At 36.2% G+C, this 26,648-nt stretch overlaps 3 protein-coding genes across 5 annotated transcripts; 2 read left to right on the top strand and 1 right to left on the bottom strand.

Moving 5' to 3' along the window:
* The first annotated feature begins 3,722 nt into the window (after positions 1-3,722).
* Positions 3,723-5,742, top strand: LOC144093295 (gonadotropin subunit beta-1-like). The gene is given in 3 exon segments (XM_077626675.1): positions 3,723-3,786; positions 4,426-4,588; positions 5,500-5,742. Coding segments are annotated over 2 exon segments (405 nt in total). The 5' UTR covers positions 3,723-3,786; position 4,426.
* Positions 5,743-7,385: 1,643 nt separating this feature from the next.
* arl14ep (ADP-ribosylation factor-like 14 effector protein) lies at positions 7,386-11,911 on the bottom strand. The gene is made up of 5 exons (XM_077588015.1): positions 11,725-11,911; positions 10,057-10,252; positions 9,828-9,962; positions 9,232-9,272; positions 7,386-8,434 (listed from the first exon to the last, which is right to left on the bottom strand). Exons 1-5 carry the CDS (start codon positions 11,793-11,795, stop codon positions 8,209-8,211), a joined length of 669 nt encoding a protein of 222 aa, XP_077444141.1. The 5' UTR covers positions 11,796-11,911; the 3' UTR covers positions 7,386-8,208.
* Positions 11,912-13,133: 1,222 nt separating this feature from the next.
* On the top strand, positions 13,134-25,390 carry nr1h3 (nuclear receptor subfamily 1, group H, member 3). Of its 3 annotated transcripts, XM_077589919.1 has the most exons (12): positions 13,134-13,371; positions 14,819-14,903; positions 15,288-15,476; positions 17,181-17,261; positions 17,478-17,708; positions 18,555-18,821; positions 18,968-19,173; positions 20,022-20,201; positions 20,971-21,070; positions 21,323-21,436; positions 21,854-21,948; positions 22,474-25,390. In XM_077589919.1, the coding sequence occupies exons 4-12, from the start codon at positions 17,219-17,221 to the stop codon at positions 22,618-22,620; spliced, it is 1,383 nt and encodes a 460-aa protein (XP_077446045.1). In that variant the 5' UTR covers positions 13,134-13,371; positions 14,819-14,903; positions 15,288-15,476; positions 17,181-17,218; the 3' UTR covers positions 22,621-25,390. The 3 variants fall into 3 exon arrangements, with proteins under 3 accessions (XP_077446045.1, XP_077446037.1, XP_077446056.1); XM_077589911.1 differs by lacking the exon at positions 14,819-14,903; XM_077589930.1 differs by lacking the exons at positions 13,134-13,371; positions 14,819-14,903 and adding an exon at positions 14,942-15,075.
* The last annotated feature ends 1,258 nt before the right edge of the window (positions 25,391-26,648 follow it).

The raw sequence follows: 26,648 nt of genomic DNA, 5'->3' as shown, positions 1-26,648 counted from the left end.
TGCTTAATCATTATGTTGCACATGATGCCTATTCTCTCTAAATTGTACAATTAATCTGACTGAAACACTAATTAGAATGAGAACAGCTTGTCAATGACGACTGTAAAGTCACTGGAATATTCCCCAATTCCCCCTGGAACTATTCTCAAGGGCAACATCTAGTTTCTAATCTTTCTGGAGTGGTAATTTGATTTTTTGTGCTCTCCCTTTCCTCTGGTACAACAGTATATTCATTGTATGAAATATATTGAAATGTCAAAGACAAAATGTACAAAATCCAATTTATTGCAGACCTTAAATATTGTGTAGGTCACGGAGGCAGGAGCTTCAGCAGGTAAGCCCAGACTTCCTTCTCCCCAACCACTTCATCCAGCTTTTCCGTGTGGATCCCAAGGCGTTCCCAGGCCAGCCAGGAGACATCAATCTCCTCAGCATGTCCTGGGTCGTGCCCATGGCCTCCTTCCAGTGAGAGGCCCGGTCTTAAAACTATTCATTACCAATGCAGTGGCATCAAAAGTGTTGCTATACCTGGAGTGCCCCAAATCTTGAATACCTCTGCATACTTAAATCATTCAGTTGAATGAGAAACCAACTAAAACATGCTAAAGCTTGGACTTCCTGGGTATGCTTAAACCTTTTCATTCCATATCTGTCCACGCCAGCGACATATATATTGACAGATGGAACAATTAAAAGCTCTTGCATTAAAGCGACCTCAATCAACCTCTGTATCACATGTTTGCCACTCACTCAAAACAATAAGCTCATTAAATGCACTTGGATTTGACACTGTAAATGTGTGGAAAAACTCCAGATGGGATCATAATTATTTGAGTTTTCATGGTTTGTGACATGTTCGCTAAGAGATGTGCAGTGAGATTTTATTTTTTACTTGCAGTAAAGTGGCTGACTCGGCTCAATACAATTTAGGAAACACTTAGGTACACGTTTTCAGGTGAGTCCTGTTCTGTTCTGCAGATTCTGGCAACCTCCCACCCTCTTCACATAGATCATGCATCCAACTCAACACAAGGGGGAGATGTGAGGACACTAATATTAGAAGGTAGTACAAAGCATGTTTGAGTGCACTTGAGTTGCAGAACAGAGCAACTGCTCATAAAATCATGATGCTTAGAGGAGTATAAAACTCAACCTATAGTTAAATCCAATTAGCAGGGACAGCTGTCATGGAAGGTCTTTGCAAACAATCTAGTCAAAGCTTAGTAAAATTTATGTTTTTACATCAGATGACAAATAGACTTTAAATAGGCTTTTTATGACCCATCAGAATCCATCATCTCTTCAACAATCAGTCTCAGTTACAGTTTTTGTGTCCTGTAGCAACATGGAACCATCTACATTAAAATTTAAATTATTAAAACATTTAGTATACACGGTGCAGACAATGTGAGAAATACTCAATAATTCTAAATCATCAGATCTTTAGGATGACTTGAACTTCTTTGTACACCATCTTGTTGAACCCCTGTGGATGTATACTATTCTTTAATCATTTTATTTCAGGGGCAAACACACCTGCTGCAAGTGTTGATACTTACTATATAGTTCCATATCAGAAGAATTATCCATTAGAATTGCAATATGTGATTTGATATCAATATCAAAAATTGTATTCATGTGAATGAAGTGAAAGTTTCCTCCTCAACCTTTAACTGGTGACACAATCGCAACAGTTGTCAAGTGTCAAATTACCGTAAAACAGTTTGTTCATCTTCTTGTGCAGGTGAATTCGCAGTTTTTGCATTTTCCAAAGCCTTCTGATTTTTCTCTTTGACGAACACATTGTTATTGTGAAAGTAGAATATTTTGGTCAACCGCTGACAAAGACAAGTCTACATACTCTAGGCCAGGAGTGCCCTTTACATGGCTCATTGAAAAGTAGATCTTGGAGCAAAAAAAGTGTGACCCCCCCTGCTCTTGGCTGTCCAGCAGCTGCTGTATTATGTGACACATTTCAGACCATTCAATTAACTACCATAATGTTGGGAACAGATGCATGATTAATATCCCCTTCACAATGTGTAAATAATAAAATCAAATCATTAAAAACATTTGTTTATCTCATCCCTACTGTGTATAAGTACAGTAGGGTAATACTTTAAAATACAATTGTCAGCTATTTTAAACAACTGTACTTGCCAACTACTGTTTCAACAATGCTTTTAAGGTGAAGGGTATATTGTTTGACGCTTAAAAGGTTCCAAGGAGAATATAGGTGACACTTTATAAAGGTCCTTGTAGCTCAGGGTGAGTCTTGGCAGAATGGAAACTGAATCCCTAGAGGCTGCAGTGGAATACAGAGCCAGCTCAAGCCTGCAGCCCCACAGTATTTTTTATTGTGCCTGCAGAATGACCATTTTGTGGTGCAGCATACGTTCTCTCACTGATTGCAATCAAATTAAAACATTGTCTAAAACAGGAAAATGATTACAAATTGTTAACAATTATAAAATAGTTTCTGATAGTAGCATCAGTCAAACACTATAATATTGTAGTGGCAGTAAGAAGCTCAGTCATTCTTTTTTTTCCATTCATTTTCTGAATAGCTTATCCTCACAAGGGTTGCAGAGCGTTCTGGAGCCAGTCCCAGCTAACTAGGTGCACCTTGAATCGGTGGCAAGCTAATTACAGGGCACAAATAGATGGACAACCATTCACGCTCACATTGATACATAGGGGCAATTTACTAGAGTGTTCAACCAGCCCACACTACATGTTTTTGGGATATGGGAGAAAACCAGAGTACCCAGAGAAAACTCAGGGAGAATATGCAAATTCCACAAAGTGAGGACCGACCTGGGATGGAACCCTTGACTCAAGAACTGTGAGGCTGACGTGCTAACCAGAGTCAAAAATGTAAACACATCAATTAGTTAATTTTCTATTAAATGTGTCCAGGTGATCTGAAAGCTATTCTAGATAATTTTTTGGCAAAAATTAATTTATAATCTGGGCTGGCCACCCACCAATCGCAAGACACATCAAACAAGGTACACTTTTGAACAATTTAGAACATTTAACACTTTCAAGGACAGTGGTCTCTCAAGTGGAGAGCTATTCAAAAGTTAACATTTAATGTTTAACCCTTAACATGTAAAGTGATTATTTTTAACAATTAAAAAAAAATGTTTCGACACTTAAGACCTTAACATATTTTAGCACAACTTAAAAAAATATATTACTCATTATTATAAAAATAATATTTTTTTCTGAATGCAAACACATTTCTGAAATTTCCAATATTAAAATTAAAGCCTTTGAATAATTTGCAATAGAAATGTATGTGTTTTTGAAGCCTTGATTCCAGTAGAGAAATGATTACGAATAGATCAGGTGGTTTGTGACCTGCTTTGCACCTGCAATAGTGATGGCATTACCAAAACAACGGAAAAAGAAACAAAACACTGAGTGACTGCTGATGAATCTTGTGGGCTTTTCCATTTACTCTGGGGGCAGATGACATTTTATATACTGTGTTTGTGGTTGGTCCAAAACCATTCAAGAGATACGATCCTGTACTCCTACGTATACGTAGGATGAAAGGCCTTACCTGATCTGGTGTGGCGAAAAGAGCAGGATTTACTCTGTCAATAATTGGATGAAACAAGAGGAAAAATATCACACAGTTAAGCTGACAAGATTAACAGAATTTACTTTAAGAGCAGCCTTATTTAAGAGAGTGGGGAAAGCCAAAGGAGCGTAGCTGCTTGAGACATTTAGAGATCCGAAGTACATCTAAAGCGATAAAAAGGCCACTTCAAAAAGGTATGACTTTGCATTAATGTTAAAGAATGGTGAAACGTGATTAGCACACTATCGTTTTAATCAAATTGATTGGTACTTTGGTACTAATTAAATACCAAATGGGAGGTTGTCTTTTTTAACATCTTGATAAATTTGAAATGTTGCATGCATCTTAACATTTTTTTAAAACTGAGTTATAAATTGAATTCTGGTAATGCTGCCTCTAAAGTAAAGGTTGGCTTTATCGTCACCTGCCCAAGGGAATGATTGAGAAGAATACAGATGGAGGCCTAATTTTGCTCATATATTCTCTGATCTCTTGTATATTTATTATTAACATACTGCTGTCAAGTTACAAGTCATTGAATCATCTATTTTTAATTCAGAGGAAATAGGAAATTTGAATATTGTGTATGTATTTGTATTTTTACAGTTAGGTTTTATTTTCATAGGAAAAAAATATAATTGCTGACCAAACCCTAATAGAATATAATAATTTCTGTGATTACCAAAATGAAAATAATCTATGAATTTAAACAACTGGCACCAGATGTAAATCTGTTTTTTTTTATTTTGTTGGTAAGATTTCCATGATTCTCTAGAATTTGTATGTAACGTTTGATCCCCCGATGTGGCTGATGCCTTTGTTGCACTCAACAGAATGATGCAACTAGTTGTCATGGCAACATTGTTGGGGCTGGCAGGTGCGAGCAAGCATTGTAATCTCGGTTGCTCCCTGAAGAACGTCAGACTGCAGGTGACAAGCTGTAACAAAACTGCCATCATAAACACTACTTCATGTGAGGGACAGTGCTACCAAGAGGTAATGTCACAGTTTAGCCTGAGTTTGATTGGTTTGAACCCTTTCAAGGACAGTGGACAGCTATTCTAAATTTGACACTTAGGACCTTTAAGGTGTTTTTAGGACATGTTACAATTGTTTTGTTATGAAAGCTTTTTTTTAGCAATAATTATTACTTTTTAAATTTTATTATTTAATACTGTATTTTTTATTATAAGTGTGATAATTATATATTACCACAATGTTATTAATTCTTCCTTATTGCAGCATGTCCCCACAGAAACCTTAAAAATAGAACAGGCACGTGATAATAATTGCTATAATAGTGATAGGAGTCAAAGATCAACTTTAGCAGGAAGAATTGTCAGCAATTGATTAGAAAAGAAACTCTATAACCGCATCTATGAGAGGCTAAACTATGTCATTGAGTAATGAATTGCATGAAACAAATCAATCAGAGAAAAATTCCTAGATTTGTTTACCTTTACAGTTTGAACATTACAGTCTCATTTACAGTTAAAAAATCGCATTAAGCATTTATTAAATGCTTAAATCATTAAATATTTAGGCCGGTGGTTGCCATATAACCTCCCAGTTCTCAGTTAGATGTTTAAAAAGTGCTTTGATCTGCTTTTGGTCTGCTTTGTGAAATTTGCATGTTCTCCTTGTGCTTCGGTGGGTTTCATTCTAGTACTCTACAAATGAGTGAAATGACAACGTTTTTTTTTGTCAATGACCAGTCTCAAATGCTCAATGCCCCAAATCAGCTGTGATTGGCTCCAACTTCCACGAGTCCAAAAGAAACTGTGAAAATATGGATGATGCTTATTTAATTGAAAGACCATTATTTTTCTCGTAATTAAAACCACAATAGAATGTTGTTAAAAGGATACTCAATCAAAAACAACTAATTTGTATTGTTCTGTCTGCAGGATCCAGTCTACTATTCTCCTAAAGAGCAGCCTAAACAGAATGTCTGTATTGCAAAGTGGACCTATGAGAAAAAAAATATTGAAAGTTGCCCAGTTGGTGTCACTTATCCGGTCGCCAAAAGCTGTCATTGTACTTTGTGTGATGAAGTTGACACAGACTGTGATCGACTTCATCGGACCTGTTCTTAAAGCCTTTTTAACTCATTGGCCAACATTGATGACATAGAAGTCTCATTCACTTGAACTGTGTTTGATCACTGCCTGCCTTCTCAGTTACACAGCTTAGATGTTTTCCAACCATTTTTGAGCTGCGGCACACTTTTTGCATTGAACAAATCTGAAGGCACCATCTGAAAATTGGCTAATTTAAAACTACTATGTCGCCTATCTTAACAATATAAAGGTGTTCTCATCTAAGTTGTATCACCAGGAATCAAATAAACCCCCAAAATCTAATTTTTCACACCAACCTAGTATGACCAAAAGTTGATCTCTGCGGACCCCGAACAACCTCTGGTTCAAGTGAAGTAAAAATAAGAAATGTAATATTTTCAATCTTATAATTTTGACTTTTTCCTAAAATCTCCTATCACCTGAAAAGCAATGTTCCACTTAGAAAGTTGATGCCTTTGAAACCAGACAACTTTCGGTTCCCATAACATAAAACCAAGAAAATGATTTAAATCTTCTAACATTACAACTTTTTTAAGAAACAAAATGACCTTAATCACATAATATTAATCTTGTACTAGTACAATCTATGATTGATGTACGTCCTGTTCCGATTTAAATCTCGAAATATTAAGATTTCTCTCTTGGAACATTACAATGTATGACTTCTTGTAATTTCCCGTGGCACACCTGACAATCTTCGATTCAGGGTGTCCAGCTCCCCCCGCAACCCTAATGAGGATAAAGTGGTTCAGAAAATGAGATGAGACACCCGACAATTGCTCACGGCACATCAGTGCCGCCTCAAAGTGGTTGGGAAACATTAGTCTCTCTGCATCAATGGAAGCACAATGAGTTAATTTGAGTCTTTACATTGAGAAAGGTGTGATTCTCCATTCCAATGTGGCAAAATAAGAATAAATGTAAAAACATTAACTTTGTTGTGGATTTTTTCTTCAATTGTCTAAAGAATTACAGAAAACATAAGTAAACTGTTGTCTTAAACCACTTTCTATATGTTTGGATAAAATCCTCCCTAAAGTCCCACAGTACAGGACTGTAAAAAGATACAAATATTATTATTATATGATGCATGACTTGTACACTTGACTTTCACCTCCGTTTTTTGCAAACTGCTTTCTGGAATGCGCACCTCCAGTTTGCATTACACAAGGCAGAATGATTTTTTATTTTTTTTACTTTTAGTTTGACTACAGTATACGTACACCTCTTTGCTGGATTATATATTGTCACTGTCACAAGGCACTCTGATAAATTCATTCTATAAACATTTCTTTTTATTTCATGCATGAATAATTACTGCAATCATATTGTATTTGAATTGTACAGTATTAACTCATAGGCTCCTATTGACAGTGATAGACGTCCAATCTATTTTGACTGGGAGAGCTGACAGTGATCCCAGATCAGTCTTCCTGGGTGGAGCTGGCATGTTACCCCTGGCCTTGCGTGGGTTTTTTCTGGGTACTCTGGTTTCCTCCCACATTCCAAAAACATGCATGATAGGCTAAAGTGCCCCTAGATAGGAGTGTGAGCATGAATGGTTGTCCATTTCCTCATGCCCTGCGATTGGGTGGACACAAATTCAGTGTCCCCCACCCCACCTCGTGCCCAAAGTCAGCTGGGGTACAATTCAGCAACATGACCCTTGTCAGAATAAACAGTTCAGAAAATGAAAAAATGAACAAAAGATGTGATCGTTGTTGATACCAACTATTAATTTATTTAGTGATACATATTTTTGTCATAACGCTCAGTCCTGGTACTCGGTCGTTTGGTCGCCGGTCTTTTGGTTGCCCGGAAGGTTATTGATAATTACCATTTAAATCACTGCTCAAATTCCCTAAATACAAACTGCAAATTTTTATTTAGTCATACTGAATGCCCTATTAATTATTAGGCTAAAGAAAAGCTCCAAATGTCCCGTACTTTTATTGTGTTTTGTTGGAGAACTTGTTAAGACCCTGACTGACGTCCCTTCCTAAGGGGACAACTCATGTACATACAAACTCTTATACACTCACACGTCCGCTCAGTGAAACTGCTCAGGGCCATTGTTGGCTTTTATTGATGCGTAGACCGTGTTGTTTTACCTTGTTTAGTCGCCCGTTGTTTGGGTCCGGGCGACCAAACGACCGCACACGCTCAGGCCTTGGCACAAATACAAAGGTTTTCATGAAACTAAAAAAAAAATTCAAAAAAAAAAGCTGCTCTCGTTGAGATGTAGACAGATTGATCCCATAATTTAAATGCAACAATAACAGCTCCACTTTAAACAATCTAATGAACCCACTGTAAAATGTTCTGCTTTTCTTATGTAAAGTGAAAACTTTTTAATATGATTTAATGCACCTACATTATTTTAGGCCAAAACCAACATACTCCAAATTGAAATTTCAGTGTATACTTCTGCCATTCTATGTTTAAAAAAATCAGTATATTATTAAATGTACAATTGTTCGTAAAAATCCATTGATTCCATTATTCTGCCCAATGAATGTCTAGGTAGTTGCTTTATTAAAAAGCAAATTTGTTGCGGATGATCTCTCCTCCTTCCACCTCCATTTGTTCATAGAGCCACTTTCTGTCACAGCGGCACTCAAATCCACACTTGCGCGAGCCGCAGTCCGAGCAAGGGTAGAAGCAACCCATGCATTCCACGTCCAAACAGTCACACATGTCCCTGCCGTTGGATAAAAGACGACCTTTCCCATCGTAAACCTTGTTCTTGCCCATGCTCTGCCTGCACGAGAGAAAAGAAAGTTATTACTGACTGGACTAAACTTTCACAGATGCTTTTTAAAACCAACATATCACTGAAGAACTAACACTGAATAGGTGAATAGGAAAACCGGGTTATAGAAGATTTAGGCAAGTGTGCTTTTCATACATTAGTCTTATTTGCAAAATGTGAAACTTCATCTCCCATTGTGAGGAATGCAATGTACACTTAATATTGAGTAGCTCTCTGCACGTAAAGTCCAACTATCTGGTTTAAATGCAGTAGAACCATTTGATAGGTCCTTGAAAACATCACTTTTTCATAGTGTTGGTACAACTTTTTCAAGCGAGTGAGGACATGGTGTGATTTAGCAATGGGGCAAAATACCTTTAATTATACAGTAAGGTTTAAGACAAAGCTTCCAATAACTGAATAAGAATGCTGAGCCTTTAAAACGATCACTTATTATTTAGTTATACGCATTACCTATATAACACGTGGAAACCATCAAATGGTGTGAGCCAACAGAAAGTTAGCTTCAGAACAAGTGCATCGTGGTAATTAGGCAAACTTATTTTATTTTCCTTCATGGTCTATTCAGACAGAGTGCCGAAAAGCATGTACCTAACACTATCAAATGTTTGCAAGCACTTTAAGTAAAATTTCTCAACCATTGAAAACACAACACGGGATCATTTGAAATGGTGGGTAAAGTATTCAAACCTCCAAGCGGTTACCAGTATACACATTCCTGACAAACGTTGGATAACAAAAATGGTTTGGCAATAGTTCCAATATCATCACTTTTTGAGTCTTACCTGTCAGACAGATGTTTTCCACCTCGTCCACCTCTTCCGCCCTGGAACAAAAATAAACGTCATTATGCCTCCTACAGTAATATAAAAAATCGCAAGACATTGGCTCTAGCAGAAGATGATGCCTATGGTAAACTCTTGAAAGCTTGCATCATCATGCACTCTTGAGAGGAAAAAAAAGAAAATGGTGCTTGATGTACTTCCTGTCAAGGTTTCAATCCACCTTCCGCTCAAAGTCTGCAAGGATAGGCTCCAGCACCTCACAACTCAGACCAGGATAAGTAGTGTTGAAAATAAATGAATGAATAAATGCCAAAATCACACATTTTAATAATCAGAACCGAAAGCTGTTCTCACATACACAAAACAAATTCTGTCTGGCCATGACTTTTTTCTTAAAAAATAAATAGTAGGAAAACGTAGGACATGTCACATAATGCGGCTTGACAAGCAGAAATTCTGACACGCTAGACATCTTGCGATATGGTCATGAGGCATTCAAGATACCAGATCGGCAAACATAGGCTTTGGTCAACCAGTTAGAATACTCTGAAATGAAAGACACTAGATGACACCAACAAACACACTAGAAAACTTACTCTTGAACCCCCTCTTTTTTCTCTGCGTACATTTGTGAATTCTCTTGCTTTGTCCCTCTCGGTTGGTGGTCCCATGTGATTTGTGACAGTGATATCCTTTGGTAGTGTTATTGTTGCCCGTTTACGTAGTTCAATCTATCAAATAAAGAATCAAAGAAGTCATAAATTTCACCATAAAAGATGAAAAGAACATGATGCAAATGTAGTAGTTGAAGAAGCAATGTAAAACCTTTGACGAGTCCTGCCCTTGCGTGAACATGTTTGGAACGGCATCCTCCCTCAAAAACTGTTTACCATTGTAATCCCGGAAGCAGTCAGGTGAAAAATGCTCTGAGCATAGGCAGGTATTTGCACTTGGGATGAAGTTTCTTAACCCAAGACTCTGGACCCATCTTGCAGAAAGTGAAGGTTTGCTGAGTGGAAACCTGAAGGGCAGAAAATGTAATGGGTGGTTATAAGGATATTGTACCATTTATACCAGGGCTTTGATTGATATTCAATTTACTACAGATCCACCGGAAATTTGATGGCTGAAAATTGTTGGTCAAAATGTGACTTGAAATGCAGTTTTGGCCGGAAACCTTTGTTTCCAAAATTTTTGATTTTGCTTGGAAAAGCCATCCGCTTACAAGATAACTCAATTGCACGGGGTGCGTTGCATTCATGGGTCACTCGGAGAAATTATAGAATTTCAAAATGACCTCTTCACTTTAAGATAAGGTTGTCCAAACAGGAGGATACATTTTCACCAATCTAGAGTTTTGAAAGTGTAATCAGTTGATTGAAGTCAGGTTCTGCTCATTTCAGAGAATGCACCCACTGCAGTTATTTTTTTTAAAAATAATTCTAAGCAAGAAGAAGGTATATTTAATTTAAATAATGATAATTGAAAATCCGAATAATAAATGGCTTAATTATGTGTAGTATAAATCATTTTTTTTAATTCAATAATAATTGGTTGAAGGCTTCAGCCTCAGTTTTCTTGGCCCCCAAAAAATAATTTCTTTGCATTTACCATTTTGTATTTACCTTTAATAAAATATTGGCTGAATTTGACAGCAATAGAGAACAGATGACTGAACAGGGAGGGCTGTCAGAACCCCGCTGTTCAGAGATTGGATGTCTATCGCTGTCAATGGCAGCGTGTCTGTATGTGTATAGGGAGACACCGATGCTTGTATGATGAAAAAAAATATATAGCAATAATTTGCTTGCAGGTGGTATGTTAACTATTGATACATCTTTATTCACTTGTGTATCTGCATTGCCCTACAGCAGGGGTGGCCAAGTCCGGTCCTCGAGAGCCCCTATCCAGTCTGTTTTCCATATGTCCCTCCTCTACCACACCTGAATCAAATGATCAACTCATCAGCAGGCTGTCCAGAAGCTTCATTCCAATCCCAATTATTTGATTCAGGTGTGTTGGTGGAGGGAGATATGGAAAACAGACCAGATGGGGGCTCTCAAGGACCGGACTTGGCAACCCCTGCTGTAGGGCAATGCAGATATGTACACAAGTGAATAAACTTGGCCACTCCTGCCCTACAGATTTATGAAAGTAATTGTCACAATTAACTAGGATAGACAGGAAAATATGCTGTCACCTACTACTACTACTTCTGATTAATCTGTCAACTATAACCGTGTCATCAGGCAGATGGTTCTAAGTCAAGATACGCATGTTCACTTGTAATTATAAACGGTCGAGGATTCGATCCCCACTGTGTAGAGTTTTCCCTGGGCTTGCGTGGGTTTTTTTCTCCAGGTACTACGGTTTCCTCCCACATCCCAAAACCATGCATGCTATGCGGATTGAAAACTCTAGAATGTGGGCATGCGGTAAAAACGTAAAACATCCTAAATTGTGCGTTATCTCTTGAGAATTGGACAAACTTACCGATAAAATCGAATTTCCGATCCCTTCACAAACTTATTGTTGCACCCCAAGGACGCACAAGTGACGGGCATGGTATCGTTTTACCCAATACGATTCAAAGCGTCAACCCTTGCTAACACTAATGTTGGTTATGATTGTGAGTTCTGCGCGTATGTTGTTAGCTTTTTCTTGCTTCCGCTACCAAATAAACGCGTCAACCACGAGACAGCGCCCTCTGAAGGCAGTTTTATCCCTCTGCAATCAGTATACAGTGCTAAATCACGGTATGAGGTGACATTTAATGATGAAAACTTAATGTATACTAATTAAACAAACATGATTAATAAAACGATATTCAACTTTCACAGCAAAAAAATACCCCTGGTGAATGTTCAATCAAAAACGTTTTAATTATATTTTCTTTTCTTGATCAAAGTTAATTGACTGTTTTTTTTAAACTTAAATATAAACTACTATAGTTCTAGACTTACAGGTTGTTTAGATACCAGGGTGGATTGTATACATACATTTTACAGACACAAACACAAAAACACAATTCAAACCATTTTATTCACCCTAAAACTGTATTTCCTTTACAAAATGACAAGCCAATCTGCCAAATTATTTTTAAAATATAATTTCTTATTTGTTTTTAATGGGCTCTGATGAATTTGAGTGTGTTTTCAGGTTTAAAAAAAGAGAAAAATGACACGAGGCAAAGAGCCACAGTATATACAAAATGTAATAAGAAGCAAAAAAACATATTCATTTCAGCCGGGAGCCGCATGCGGCTCGGGAGCCATGTGTTTGCCATCCCCTGCTTTAGACAATTGTAAACAAAGTTATTTAAGAAAATACAGACAACTATGCAAATAGCTTTTGAATGATATTGAATAAAAATGTATAAAATACCACAAAAAAAGCATATAAAAATGGCACTTTCCAAAACAAAAGAATACTGTCAGAGAATAAAAACTGATGACATATTTGAAATAAGTGACCAAAGTATGTTTTGAAGTAGTAGTTAAAAAAACTGATCTACTGAATAGTGCCTTGAAATGCATGGAAAATAATATTTATTTCATTCATCTTTCAAGTTGACAGATACAGTACCATGTTTTATTTTATTATTTATATATTTTTTCATCCAACATTTTTCCGAATTTGATCTTTCACCGCAGCATTTTCCACCACTGAACAAATTTGACACAAAGGTCAAATCCTAACCTAATTTACCATATTAATAATTGTTTATTAATTTTTTTATTTCACTTTTCTATTGTGGGAAAATTGGTTATATGTACGTCATTTTTACTTTAGGATTTTTTTTATTTTTGATAGGGGGAAGTTATTGTTTATGGATTTCTCCTTTTTAAATTAAAATTCCAAGGAGTTCACATGTTTTCTGGTTGGGATAGTTTTCATGGGGACAAATATTGATTAATTTGTAGTTTAGTAATGTAATATTTTTCTGAATATGGATGAATTTTCTTCACTTCCTGTGTCGATTCTGGGCCTTTGCGTCATATGATGTCATGTAACTCCGATGCTAGCTACAACCGAAAGCTAACTAGCTTATGCCTCGCCTTGTCAAAACCGCTGTCAGTAGTCAAACAAAACGCAACGCGTAACTTCAGCCAAAGAGGTGACAAGCTTGCAAAATAGCAGGCAAGTTCAGAAATGTTGACTTTTCTAACGTTTATCCTCATCTGTCGCACTCGTAGTACGAACTTAGCTAAGTGGAACTTGTCGCAAAGCTAGAGAGTTTCTTACGAATGTGAGTCGCTAATGTTCGCAAATTGTTTTGATTATGCATCAACCATAGCACACTTTTTTTCTGGATATTGTCAAAATATGCGATCAACCACCTTATAACCGATTTCACAATTTGCCTCAATTCTGTGGACAGTTATCATATTTGTCAGCATTTATTTGTCATAGTTTCAAGCTAACACCCTGCTGTGTTTGTTTACTGCTAAACTTATGGGTCACTTAATGTTAGCTGTCAGCAGCATATAGGCACAACAGGTTCGATCCATTTTAAAGGTATGTTATTGAGCATATAAACATATAAACACTTATAACTTATTTAAAGTTTTATATTTACTAAGGCCTATATTTACTCTCACGGTTACCTATATGCAATTGCGAAATAGCGTCTATATTCTGAACCGTGACGCGCATATCTTCATTTCTACTTAATTTTAAAAGTTAGATTGTGTTAGCGTGAAATATAGAATAAAAATATATATATAGACCAGCTGATCCCAATGATATTAGGCTCAAATTCAAGTTAAAGTCCTGTAAACAGTAAAAAGGCTGCCAATTCAGTGTCGATTTGAGTTTTGTCTTTATGCACAATTAAATATTGATTTAAACATTGAACTGTGATTAAAAAGAAAAATTGTTATTCGCTGCCAACCCTCCCAGTTAAATTGGATGAGATGTTTACTCGTGACAAATGCATTTATATTATTGCAGAAGAGTGAAAGAACCCTATGACTGGGTGTCTATTGTGTGAATGGCACTGGACGATTTAATTATAATGACATTTTCTTGCCCTATGATTGGACGTCTATTTGTGTCAATGGCACTGAATAAGTTAATTTTAAGGACATTTTCTTACAAAAGGTTACAGTTGGTGTGATTGCCCAAATATTTGTATTATTCCAGCTCTGGATTAAACAATCTGTTCAGCCATTCATCTTTATACGGAGATTTAACTGATGAGTCAATATCCCCAAATACTTCAAGTCATTACTGTGTCCGTTAATCAAGCTCTCAGCCTTGGTCAGAGAAGTGAAAATTTCTTGGAGTGTGTGAAAGGGTGTGTAACTTCAATGTAGTTCTTCTTCCCTGTGTTTGTGGGAACTTCAATTCGTTTCTAAAAGCCCTTACATTTTTCTTTCACATCAATAATTTCTTGGGCTTCCTACTTTTGCCTCAACAATGGGTAACACCTTAAATTATTTCTATTTGCAAACTGTCACTTTCTTCAATTCCTCATCAGCAGTTCTGGACCACACATAAATTTTGCCAATTTTCTAAAATGTCCACTGACGCGCTGTATTTCACATTTAATCCGATAAGCCTTTTATTTATTATATTCTTTTAGATGTTAATTCCCAGCACTCTATGAAAAACAAAAGGTGACTGACCGATAAGATGGAGTGGACATTGGACTTGAACAGAAAATCAGGGTGAGAATGACATGAGGTCGCAGGCAGTAGAACAAGGTTTTAAAAGCAAAAACAACTAGTATTTTTTCTTCAATAATTGGTAAACAAATACATTGTGTAGCACATCCAAATGAGGTTGCAATTTTTGTAGTCCAACATCAGATATTGAATTAGCAAGCCATTATTCAGGCAGGTGAGTGTTGTTGTTTTTTTCTGTTGATAGAAAACCTTTGTGACGATCTCGGGGTAGCTCATCATTTGTTGCCTGCTATGTTATGTGACTGCTCCAACAGGAAAAGACTGCAGCACTGCTGGGGAAGGAACAGTTTTGAAATTGACCGATAGTGACCCCTTGTTATCCGTCCCCTTTCTCTGACCCTATGTTTTCCCTCTTGTCTCCCACAGAGTCTTGTAGGAAGGGACTACTCATCCTCACAACTTCTCTTATCAAGTCAGCAAACTCGGGCTCATAAATCACAGTGTTGACACCTTAGCCTCGTCAGTCAAGGAAGTCCTCCATCGGCGCAATATCGACAGACTGAGGCCATGAAGCACTTGCATCAGTCAGGTGATAAATAAGAGATCAGCTTTAAGGTTAGTATAAATTCCAATGTGACTTATTGCTTATCATTTTTTGTTTTTCTTTCTGATTACAAATGACAAATCAAGCATCTCTCCTGGCAAATTTGTCTATGGTCTGAATCCTTTTTGAAATCGTAAAGAGCAGTCCAGTGGTAAAATGTGGCTCTAAATAGTTTTTGAAATTTTTTTGTTTGTTTGTTACTGTCGAATTAATGGCAATTTCTCAAGTAACCCAAATTAATTTTAGCTGAGCTTTGAAAGGGATTTTCCAGGAGATTTTCTACATAATTTACTTCACGGGAGCCAATCTCATACAGCATGGTTATAAATTACAATGCATTTCGCTATTTTCATACTAATGCTGATTTTTTTTTTTTACATTTTTTAGGCTGGACCTATTTTATTTTAAACTTATTCACAATCACAAAGAAAATATCTTGGTCTGTAGTGTGTTTCCTGAATGGGTCTCTCTCTATCTGGCACATGACAGACTTCTCATTTCTGCTTTTTTGCTCTCCTTTCATAATTGTGGTAAAAATAACTTAATTTAAAATGATTAAAGGATGTTATCACTGCTATAATACCCTGCTGCATCCACTCACATAATCTAAATTCTCTTTTTGCAGTCTGTCTCAATCCTATCTCCAACAAATAACAGATTTCTGCTGCATTTCATTATTGGAAATAATGTAGTCACTGATTTACTATAATTTCCTCACTGCAGAAATATTAAGTGTTGTCCAATTCTTTGTTGAAATGTTGAAAGTATTCATTCTTGGCTTGCCATTTTAACTTACTATGATGATTAATTTTGCAACGCAACATCATGCTCTAAACAATTTTGCACGTTGTCAATACGTTCAATTCTTTTGAAAGTTAAGTAGTGTGGTGACTTCCTTTTAATCGACACGTGTGCATTCTCAACAGTTGTTTCAAACAGTGAAAGACGGGTGTTAGCTATGTCCACAAAACAAAAACGAGAACAGTTGATTTGCTCCTTGTGTTTATTTATTTAACAATTAACTGTTTGAAAAAAAGAAACTATCTTAAAAACATTAGAAAATTAGATAATGTTGAGCTTTAATTTTGTACGCGTCACTGGCAAATGTCACTATGAAAAAGAGTCAATTAACTTTTGGCAGACGTCTGATAGTGTGGAATGTAATAACCGTGTTTGGACGCACGGTAGCGTTGTTTGACAGCGCAAGTCCCATATGCTGACCTTGGCCTTTATATTTTTGTGGGTCGTTCGTAACGATGTAGATCGAGAACCCCATAACCCGGGGACTCTCTGTACGTGTATGCGTGTGTGTTTATTTATGTGTGTGTGTGTATATATATATATATATATATATATATATATATATATATATATATATATATATATATATATATGTATATGTATGTATATATATATATATATATATATATATGTATGTATATATATATATATGTATGTGTATATATATATATATATATATATATATATATATATATATATGTATATATATATATGTGTATATATATATATATATATATATATGTGTATATATATATATATATGTGTATGTATATATATATATATATATATATATATATATATATATATATATATATATATACATGTGTATATATTATACATTATGCAATGTTGCTTCCTTAACACCTCTTAACAAATACAGAAAATCATGTGTATTTTTTGTTTGTTTTCCGTAGGTACATAGATTTCGTTATGACAACGAGCTGCACAGAAGATGTCAACACAGCCTGGGACTGATATCCCAGATGTTCGTCATCGTAAGTTATTTGTTTGTAATTATTTGGCTAAGATAAATATTATGATCTTTCCTAAAGCATTATTTACTTAATTGAATTGCATTGTACTTACTTGTTTATAGATGATTCTGGCACCAATTGCAAAATAACTTGTGTATGCAACATGGACAGGATGCAACATCAACAATGCTTATTATTTACTGTGAAAGTTAATGCAAAATTTGTCCTTCTGGTCAGATGAGAGTAAAGTTTTTGACGGGGCTGTGCACCCACAAAAGGATTTCACGGTGAAGGAGAGCAGTGGCAGCACCACAATGAAGCATGAAAGTTTTCAATCTCACAGTGACCTGTCACAAACAGATGATTTCCCGAGCGTCCCTCATAATGGCCCCACTCTCACGGGGATGAGCAGCCCATTGTCAGTTGAGCCAAATGACACCAAGCCCGATGTGAGCGACACTGGCACAGGTGAAAGAAAACTCTTGAAACAGTATTTCAGGGGTTCAACTATACGGAATTTGTATTTACAGTCATTGTTCATTCCTTTTTGATTACATTGGACTTTACATTGATTGAAATTTAGTCTATGCAAAATCTAATTCAAATGATTACCTAAGCTGTATTAGCAGTTACTGTAAAGTGTAAGAATTTATAGGAGACATATCTCGATTTTGTAGGAATTCTTTTTTAGGTATAAGTTTTCATGATCTTGATTTGGGTATTATTATTATATACACAGCGGCCCTCGAGGACCGTATTGACCAGGTCTGGTATAGACTATCCTTTGGAAGCTACAGACTACTCAAACTTTGTGGAAAGCCATTGACTTAAAAGCATTTGGACACCCCAGTGTTAAACATGAACTTAATAGACTCCAAATTGTACCCGCCCCCGGCGTCATCCACATATGTACTTCATGGACTAATTTTTGCAATAACAAATAGAGTAAATTAAGTTTTTTCACCCAAAAATTCAAGTTGTATTAAAAAATATATTTCAAGATGTGTTTTTTAAGTATTGGATGGATGGAATAATCCTTTCTTATGTGATATTAGCAGTGTCTCCAATGGCCAGGATCAGTTTTTCATCCACTTTGTGTTTTACAGTCTTAAAATAATGTTCCTTATTGTCTCTAGCTATAGTTTTTCATGGATGAAGTCACAGCGAAAGGGCTCTATCGTGTTTTGATTAGTGTTTTTGCCCATGGCTGTTCGTCCATTGAGCTTCATAAAATCTGTTGCGTTCTTTCCTTTGAGGAATGTAATAAAAATGAAATTCAACTACTTTATCATCATTCATTTCCATATTGTGTAGATGGTCACCCAGTGAAGCGAAAAAAGGGTCCTGCCCCGAAGATGCTGGGAAATGAGGTGTGCAGTGTATGTGGTGACAAGGCTTCTGGATTCCACTACAATGTGCTAAGCTGTGAGGGCTGCAAGGGCTTTTTCCGACGGAGTGTCATTAAAAGTGCCCAGTACACTTGCAAGAACAATGGACGGTGTGAAATGGACATGTACATGCGACGGAAGTGCCAGCAATGCCGCCTACGCAAGTGTCGGGAGGCAGGCATGCTAGAGCAGTGTGAGTGTTTGCTTAGCCATTCAATCTGAAATTTCACTGCGTTGGTCACACTAGCAACATGCTCTTTGATAACCTAATATAATCTAACCTAGTAATCATTTCTGTGCCTATGCATTAGTTGAAATTTTGCTGTCTATGTCACGCAGGTGTGCTTTCTGAAGAGCAAATTCGTCTGAAGAAAATGAAGAAGCAGCATGATGATGAAACAGCCCGCTCGTCCACGGTGGTGACTCCCACTCTTCCACAAGAACTAGTGTCACTGGATCCACAGCAGCAGGAAATGATTGAGAAGCTGGTGGCTATGCAGAAGCAATGCAACAAGAGATCCTTTCTCGAAAGACCAAAAGTGACAGTAAGTTCACATCTCAGTATTTGCATGTAAGAAAATCATTTCGTTCTCACATCCTCAGGAAATCTCGCAAGCATATGTGGGTCTTGTGTTTGTTTTCATTGATGTAGGGGTGACACTTCTTCTTTTTCTCTTTCTTCCTCGTCGTTTCCTAAAAGAAAGCTGCTGTGTCACGTATCTAGCCGCTTATGAGTTTCAGCACAAATTTTGAAATTTTTATGAAAAATACCACTATCGACTGAAGCCGTGAAGTGGCGAGGGATGAGGGATGACAGTAATATGCTTTTTGTACTGACGACAAATAGTTCAGAATGTGGTTAAAAGATTCCAGCAATGCATGTGGCCACCCCGCCACTCACACCACTTTTTTTTTTAAAGGGGAGAGATTAAGACTTACCCATTATGGTCGGTAAAAAATAAAAAAACACACCCCCTGTATCTTTGGCATAAAGCCTTTATTAATTACATGGACAGTCCAAATTCAACCATGATTTAAACAGGTTTGTTTTGATGGTTAAATCAGAAAGTTGAAATTGGAGTGTCAGTGTACTAAACTGCTTTATTTTGAAAGTTAATGAGCCCTGACCCAGTAGCCAATGTACTTTTTGCATTTTGACGCCATTGTTAAAATCTGTCTTAAACCTTTTTTTCTTGGCTTGAGTTTCTGTGCTTGCTGGGTATTAACAATTTTCTTTTATTAATTTTATAGACTGCTTAACTTTTTATTATAAAATATAGTGTACTATACTATTGTATGTGGTGCATTGTGTTTATTTTGAGGAAGCTGCTGCTGTTCTCATGCATTGTATAAATAATATTTAGTTTGCTTGTGTGTTTGGAAAAAAACACAGCCATGGCCACAGAATCAGGATCTACAGAATCGAGAAGTACGTCAACAGCGTTTCGCCCACTTCACTGAATTGGCGATCATGTCGGTGCAGGAGATCGTGGATTTTGCTAAGCAGCTTCCTGGATTTTTAGAGCTCACAAGAGAGGACCAGATTGCTCTATTGAAGACCTCCACCATAGAGGTTTGCAATTTTTCTGTTATATATTATAAATATCAGTGTTTCCCAACCTTTTTTGAGCTGCGGCACAATTTTGCATTGAAAATATTTCAAGGGACACCACCATTGGAAAATCTTTTAATTAAAAACTATGTTGCCTATATTAATAATTGTCATTGTCATCAAAATTTTATCAGCAGGAATCACATAAACCTCCAAAATTATTCCAAAATCAAATTTTTCACACTGACCTAATGTCACCAAAAATTGATGTCTGCGCACCCTGAACAACTTACGGTTCGAGTGATGCAAAAATAAGTAATGTAGTGTTTTTAATTGCATAATTTCATGACTTTTTTTCCAAATATTACTTAAATCTCCTAATATTACGCAAAAAAATGTTGTGCTCACACAGACTTTACGTCGCCAAAAGTTGATGCCCCGGAAACCAAACAACGTCTGGTCCATGTTAGAGAAAAATAAGCAACAAAATGACTGTTTCACAATTTGAATCTTGTAATAGTATAATCTATAATTTAACGTTCATCATATTTTGATTTTACCCTTGTAATATTTCAATTTTAATCTCATTATATTCATATTAATTTTCCCCCCCTCACATGTAGTCAAGATCATCAAAAACTACAAGACAGTGCTTCAAGTAACACACAACACATATATAGCTTTTTCTAAAGGAATTCAACTGTTCAGTAATGATGTAGTTATTCCCCATATTGACTATGTATTCATTTTGAAATTGATTGCATTTCACAATTATGTTTCTCTTCATCAGATTATGCTGCTAGAGACGTCTCGTCGATACAATCCTGCCATTGACAGCATTACATTTCTTAAGGATTTTAGCTACAATAAGGAAGACTTTGCTAAAGCAGGTATTTTGAATTGGTTATTGACATTAGATATTGTGTGATAAATCACACGTAGTCCTACAGTACTCACAATACACAAATTGTCAGAAGAGTGCAAATATAAATAGGTTCAGTGTAAATGTATATATTACACTGTTTATTGTTACGTATTTAATTTGACAGTTACCAATTAACATAAACAAGCATGTCGTAACATTGCGTTAAATCTTATCAAAAATATACATTTAAATGTTTTGTTTTCTTCTCTCTCAACAGGCCTTCAGTTTGAGTTTATTAATCCCATCTTTGAGTTTTCTAAAGGAATGAATGACTTGCAGCTGGACGAGGCTGAATACGCTCTGCTTATCGCCATCAACATATTTTCTGCAGGTCAGATTCCATTCTAAGACTGTAACTATTAAATGCCTTTTACACTCAATTTAGCAATGCATAGTGCTCTGGTGACCCATTCTTTCTGCATGTATACTATGAGTGCTCAAGGATGAATAAGGCGTGCGTGCGACTTGCAAGCATATTGAATTTGAGAGCAGCCTCTCAGTGGCGTCAAGGTATGCATTCAATAAGAGAGGGCCTGCTGTAAGCAGTACAGACCGTGAAGAACAACAGACCAACCTTCTTGCACCAGGCTGCTGTTGTACTTGCCCAACGTTCTTTTAAGTTTAGGGATGTTTCCAATTATCTAACGCAAACGAAAATGTATTTTAAAGTTAGTTTTATAGCTTGATTTTTCTGTCCGATTTACTGTTCTGCTTATTACATATTTCTTGTGGTTTTAAATATTTTTAGATCGACCAAATGTACAGGATCATGATCTTGTGGAGAGGCTCCAACAACCATATGTTGATGCTCTTCGCTCTTACATCACGATAAAGAGACCAAATGTAAGTGCCCACTGGTTTAAGTGATTTCATTTTTAGTGTGTCAACATAACCTGTTGTCGGCATCAAAAGAAGTGCATAGGGTCATGACCGGCGTAGCTTTTGGGGGGGATTGAATTAACTTATAAAGCCTACCTATTAGACAGAAAAATATAGCCCACAAAGTCAGGTGTATTTGAAAAAAACACATGTACAGTCCACAGCAAAAAAATCAATGAAATTTTGTGGAAAACATGCATTACTTTTGTGCAGTGTTCCATTTTGTCAATTTTTTTAAACAACAAAAGATTGTATTGGCCTCAAATAAAATATACAAGTGATGCAAGACAAATAACTAAAACCGACAGAATCTAGATGGGGTTTAAGTAGTAGTCCCATAGTAGTCCCCATTCCAAAACCATATGCTAGAGCAACTAAAATAGAAATAAGGGGAGTTAAATTACTATAGCTATGCTCCTGCTTCCAAGTGCAAACTAGTTGTCGGGATTATAAAGTCATGTATTTTTTTCATTTTTATTTTCTGGGCAGGATCACTTGATGTTTCCACGGATGCTGATGAAGCTGGTGAGCCTTCGTACACTGAGCAGTGTACACTCTGAACAGGTTTTTGCCCTTCGACTTCAGGACAAGAAGCTTCCCCCGCTGCTTTCTGAAATCTGGGATGTCACTGAATGATTGCAGTCCCAATGTCATACTCCTTGGTGTGTTGAATCTTGAGCCTGACATGGGATGGGCACGGGCTTGACCCTGTCTCATCTGGTAATGGACTACTTCCAGCAATGTGCTGTTGTTGGGCTTTTTTTGTGGGAGCATCTCAATGCCATTTTGGGCTCAGACTCTAACGGTTTGTGTTCAGGTGTTCTTTTTTCTCCTTAGATCTGTTCTTCCTTGTTTTGGGACATTGGCATGACTTTGCCAAAATGAAATACCAGCTCACCGTTTTGAATTTATTTTTTTCTGATTCAACATCTGTTAAAAATAATGAGTGCAGTTCTATTGTTATAGTCTAAATCAGGGGTGTCCAAACATTTTTCTCAGAAAAATTGAATTATGTGAGGGCCAAATTGAAATGCTTCCAAGAAACAGAGAATTGGAATTGGCGAAAAAAAATGTTTTTTTTTTTTTTTTAAATGTATACATTTTTCAAAAGTTTTAAATGCTTGACTGCCATTGAGGGTGATAGTCGTACACTCCATTTTGATTGAACAGTCAAATTGGACGTTTATCGCTTTGAATGGCTCTGAAACATGATCACTGACTGTCAACTTTCCCAATTGAAATGGATTTGATGTCTAAAACTTTTAATGCGGGCAGTAAAAGTTGGCCCACAGGCAGTAGTTTTGACACCCCTGGTCTAAATGCTCTTGGCCTATAGCTGCTATTGCCTGATGTCATGATTCCAGCTGTGCTTTAGAATTAATTTATTGAATAGTTTTCTCACAGCTGAATTAGAAACTTTATTACGCGTGACTTGCAACAGCAGTTTAATTTGACATCAGTCAATGCTTTTCAAGAATGAAATACATTTTTGCTCATTTTAAGAAAGTACAGTTGAGAAAAAAGTTGGTGTAGTTGCTCAGGTAAACTAATGTGAAATAGAGGCATCCTTTATTAGATCACTTGAGTGCCCAAAGGGATCCTTTTATCAATACAGATGCACACAAATTATTTATTTTCATAAGACAAGCGTGGAGTGCACATATCCACACGATTGTACAGTACAAACTCATGCATTCTTCCCTTAAGAATAGCAATCATATATAAAGATGCGTCTTCTAAGGGAATAAATGTGTGAGAAAGTAGATCTTATATACAGTTTGTTAGGTGGGTTTTCCTAAAACTACTTTACATGAACCTGCTTGCAAATTACTATTAGGGATGTGCCAATCACACATTTTTGCATGTGACTCAGAGTATGAGTCGCCTGATTTGGAGAAACCAATACCGAGTCCCAATTCGATACCCGTGTTGTATTAAGTATTAAGTAGGGGAAAAAGTTCTACCGTATATCCAAATGTCTTTTGTGCACCCAATTTGAATCCAGCTGCCGCAAAATTATAATCAAATAAAAGGGTGATTCAAACGTATCAGAAAAAAACAACACATTTCTTTTTTCCAGTTGTGGAGCACCAAAATAAGTTTGAAAAAAATTGTTTAACAAATTTATTTTACATAAACAAATTTACACAGAGAATGGTCTCCCAATGCAAGTAATTGAGGTTTTTTAGTTGTGATTTGTTCCCTTTTTATTACTTTAAGGTTTGTTTCAAGTGTAAAAATAGTCTCTATATCTGTTATTTTTTGCAATATACTTATGGATCATTTTGTTAACTGAACTAATTAACTGCCATAGGAAAACATTTTTAAAAATTTGGGTCTTTTTTTTTTTTTACCTGATCCACTGAAAAAAAAAACGTGATTGGGCCCGATTTCCAATACATTTCGATCCGATTTCTGATTGGGGACATCCCTTATTACTACATATACTAGCTATATAGTATATCTCTGGGTACTCTGGTTTCCTCCTCATTGAACACTCCAAATTGTCCCTAGTCATGCGCTTGTGCATGAATGCTTTGTCTGCTTATGCCATGCTGTTGGCTGACATATTGACCTTCAGCACCCCCGTGACCCTTGTGAGGATTGGAAGATGGATAGTTTAAACAAATATACATTTAATTGAAGTGATATGTTTGTTTCTTGACATAGTAATACAAATGATTTAAGATGTAATTTAAATTTCACATACACTTGATGAACAGGCAGTGTTCAAACAATTGTTAACACATCAAGGCAAGAATTCCTAAAGCGTTATTAGCCATGTGAAATCATAACAGGAAAACAACTGTAATTTAGATAAGTGTAGAATAATTAACGGTTAAGAGATGCCTGCATGCCTATGGTTCCTTTTGCAGTAAAATAATTACATGCAGTAAATAAGATTATGAATTCAAAATTCGCATGCCATTGTAGGTGACACATGCTTCTCTGTGAGAAATTTCTTCATTTTAGGGTTTGAATTGAAATTCTATTTTGTTAAACTCCACATTACTCTAACTGCTGTCCAATCAAACATCCACCGACGTTTCCCATTATTTTCAGATTGAATTGGCTGCTTATTTCGTGTTTTTTTTTTTAAATTACCCAAATTCCTGCTGATTTGTAATGCAAGGAACATTTGTGCAGTTACACATGTTTATGTAAGAGAGGAAAAAAGTTTCATTTATCTTTTAAGAACACAACATTACAACACATTCAATTATCAAAGATAGGCCCATTTTAGCTTGGTGTTGACGCCAATTAACTGATGCTTTGTGAATATCTTTTTCTTTAAATGATCCTCCAGATTGCTTAAAATGTGTTGGGATTTTTTTCGGCATACATTTGTACTTAACATTGTCAGGAAAGCACAGATCTTTCGAATATAATAAACGTTGGATGAATATGCAGTTCTACTTCTCTACCACAACACTTGAAAGTATTCACTGTTCGTTTTATGTCCCAGATTGTATCTGACATTGAATTCACGTGTTAAACAAATACTTGTATTATACACTTTAATTAAATGATTTATTCAAGCAGTGGATCAAGACATCTACTGACGTTTTGGGTGTCTGCCCCTGATGGGAGCCTTCAAGCAGTGCTGTGTACTCCAAACAAAATTGTATTCACAAAAATATCTTTTTTGGGCCAGAGTACTAACCTCTTAGTTAACAATTATGTGGTCTGATCATCTAAATCACAAGAGTGAACAATGTAACACTACAAAACAGGGGTAGGGAACCTATGGCCCGGGAGCCACATGTGGCTCTTTTGATGGTTGCATATGGCTCTGAGCTAAAATATGGAAACCGGTGGTGAGAGAGCCGAGTCCCGAATGCACCAATAGGAACGTCACATTGGCACTGTGGCATTGACTTTTTTTTTCTTTAGAGTCTTCTGCATCTATTCTCTCATTGATACTCAATGATATTCATTGATTAGCAACAGCGTAACAATGTTGTCAAAAGAATTCAAAGACTTTTTGTACTTTAAAAGTGGTAAAATGACTAAAAAATTGGCACATTTTCATGTATTTTGACTTTTAAATTGTGAGTATGGCTCTCAGGGAATAACATTTGAAAATAGTAATTGTTTATGGCTCTCTCTTTCAAAAAGGTTCCCGACCCCTGCTACAAAAGAAATCACGATTTGTGAATGTTTACACAGAATTTTTTTGGCCGCAATCACCTGTAGGCATGACCTCATTCACACCTGTAATCTTACTGTACCAAAGTATTTCTGAGAATTGGAAGGGTCAAAAATGTATTATGTTATGCACTTCTTACAGAAATAAGTACATTAGTCGGATGTATTACATATATACATTTATATATATATATATATATATAGTATATATATTATATATATAGTATATATATTATATATATAGTATATATATTATATATATAGTATATATATTATATATATATATATATATATGTATATATATATATATATAAATACATATATATACATGTTTTTGTCACACCCACTTGATGGTTTAGGGGTGCTCAAACCATTTAATAATGTCTCATCTCATTTTCTGAACTGCTTTATCCTCACTAGGGTCATGAGGGTTGCTGGAGCCTATCCCAGCTGACAACGGGCCAGAAGCGGGGGTCACCCTGAAAAGGTGGCCAGCCAATCGCAGGAAACAAACA

This window comes from Stigmatopora argus, chromosome 2 (genome assembly GCF_051989625.1).
Source record: "Stigmatopora argus isolate UIUO_Sarg chromosome 2, RoL_Sarg_1.0, whole genome shotgun sequence".
In the NCBI taxonomy this organism is placed as follows: domain Eukaryota; kingdom Metazoa; phylum Chordata; class Actinopteri; order Syngnathiformes; family Syngnathidae; genus Stigmatopora; species Stigmatopora argus.
Note: the sequence above shows the minus strand (reverse complement) of the source record. Positions and strands in the feature narration are given on the sequence as shown.

What these genes read in the sequence shown, in the direction of transcription:
- arl14ep (XM_077588015.1), bottom strand. Translation starts at nt 11,795, where the DNA reads ATGCCCGTCACTTGTGCGTCCTTGGGGTGCAACAATAAGTTTGTGAAG. An exon ending in AAAAAAGAGGGGGTTCAAGA is followed by an intron (nt 9,273 to 9,827) that starts GTAAGTTTTCTA and finishes TTTTTGTTCCAG; the next exon opens with GGCGGAAGAGGTGGACGAGG. An exon ending in GGAAAACATCTGTCTGACAG is followed by an intron (nt 8,435 to 9,231) that starts GTAAGACTCAAA and finishes TCTCTCGTGCAG; the next exon opens with GCAGAGCATGGGCAAGAACA.
- nr1h3 (XM_077589911.1), top strand. Translation starts at nt 17,219, where the DNA reads ATGTCAACACAGCCTGGGACTGATATCCCAGATGTTCGTCATC. An exon ending in TATCCCAGATGTTCGTCATC is followed by an intron (nt 17,262 to 17,477) that starts GTAAGTTATTTG and finishes CCTTCTGGTCAG; the next exon opens with ATGAGAGTAAAGTTTTTGAC. An exon ending in CATCAACATATTTTCTGCAG is followed by an intron (nt 21,437 to 21,853) that starts GTCAGATTCCAT and finishes AAATATTTTTAG; the next exon opens with ATCGACCAAATGTACAGGAT.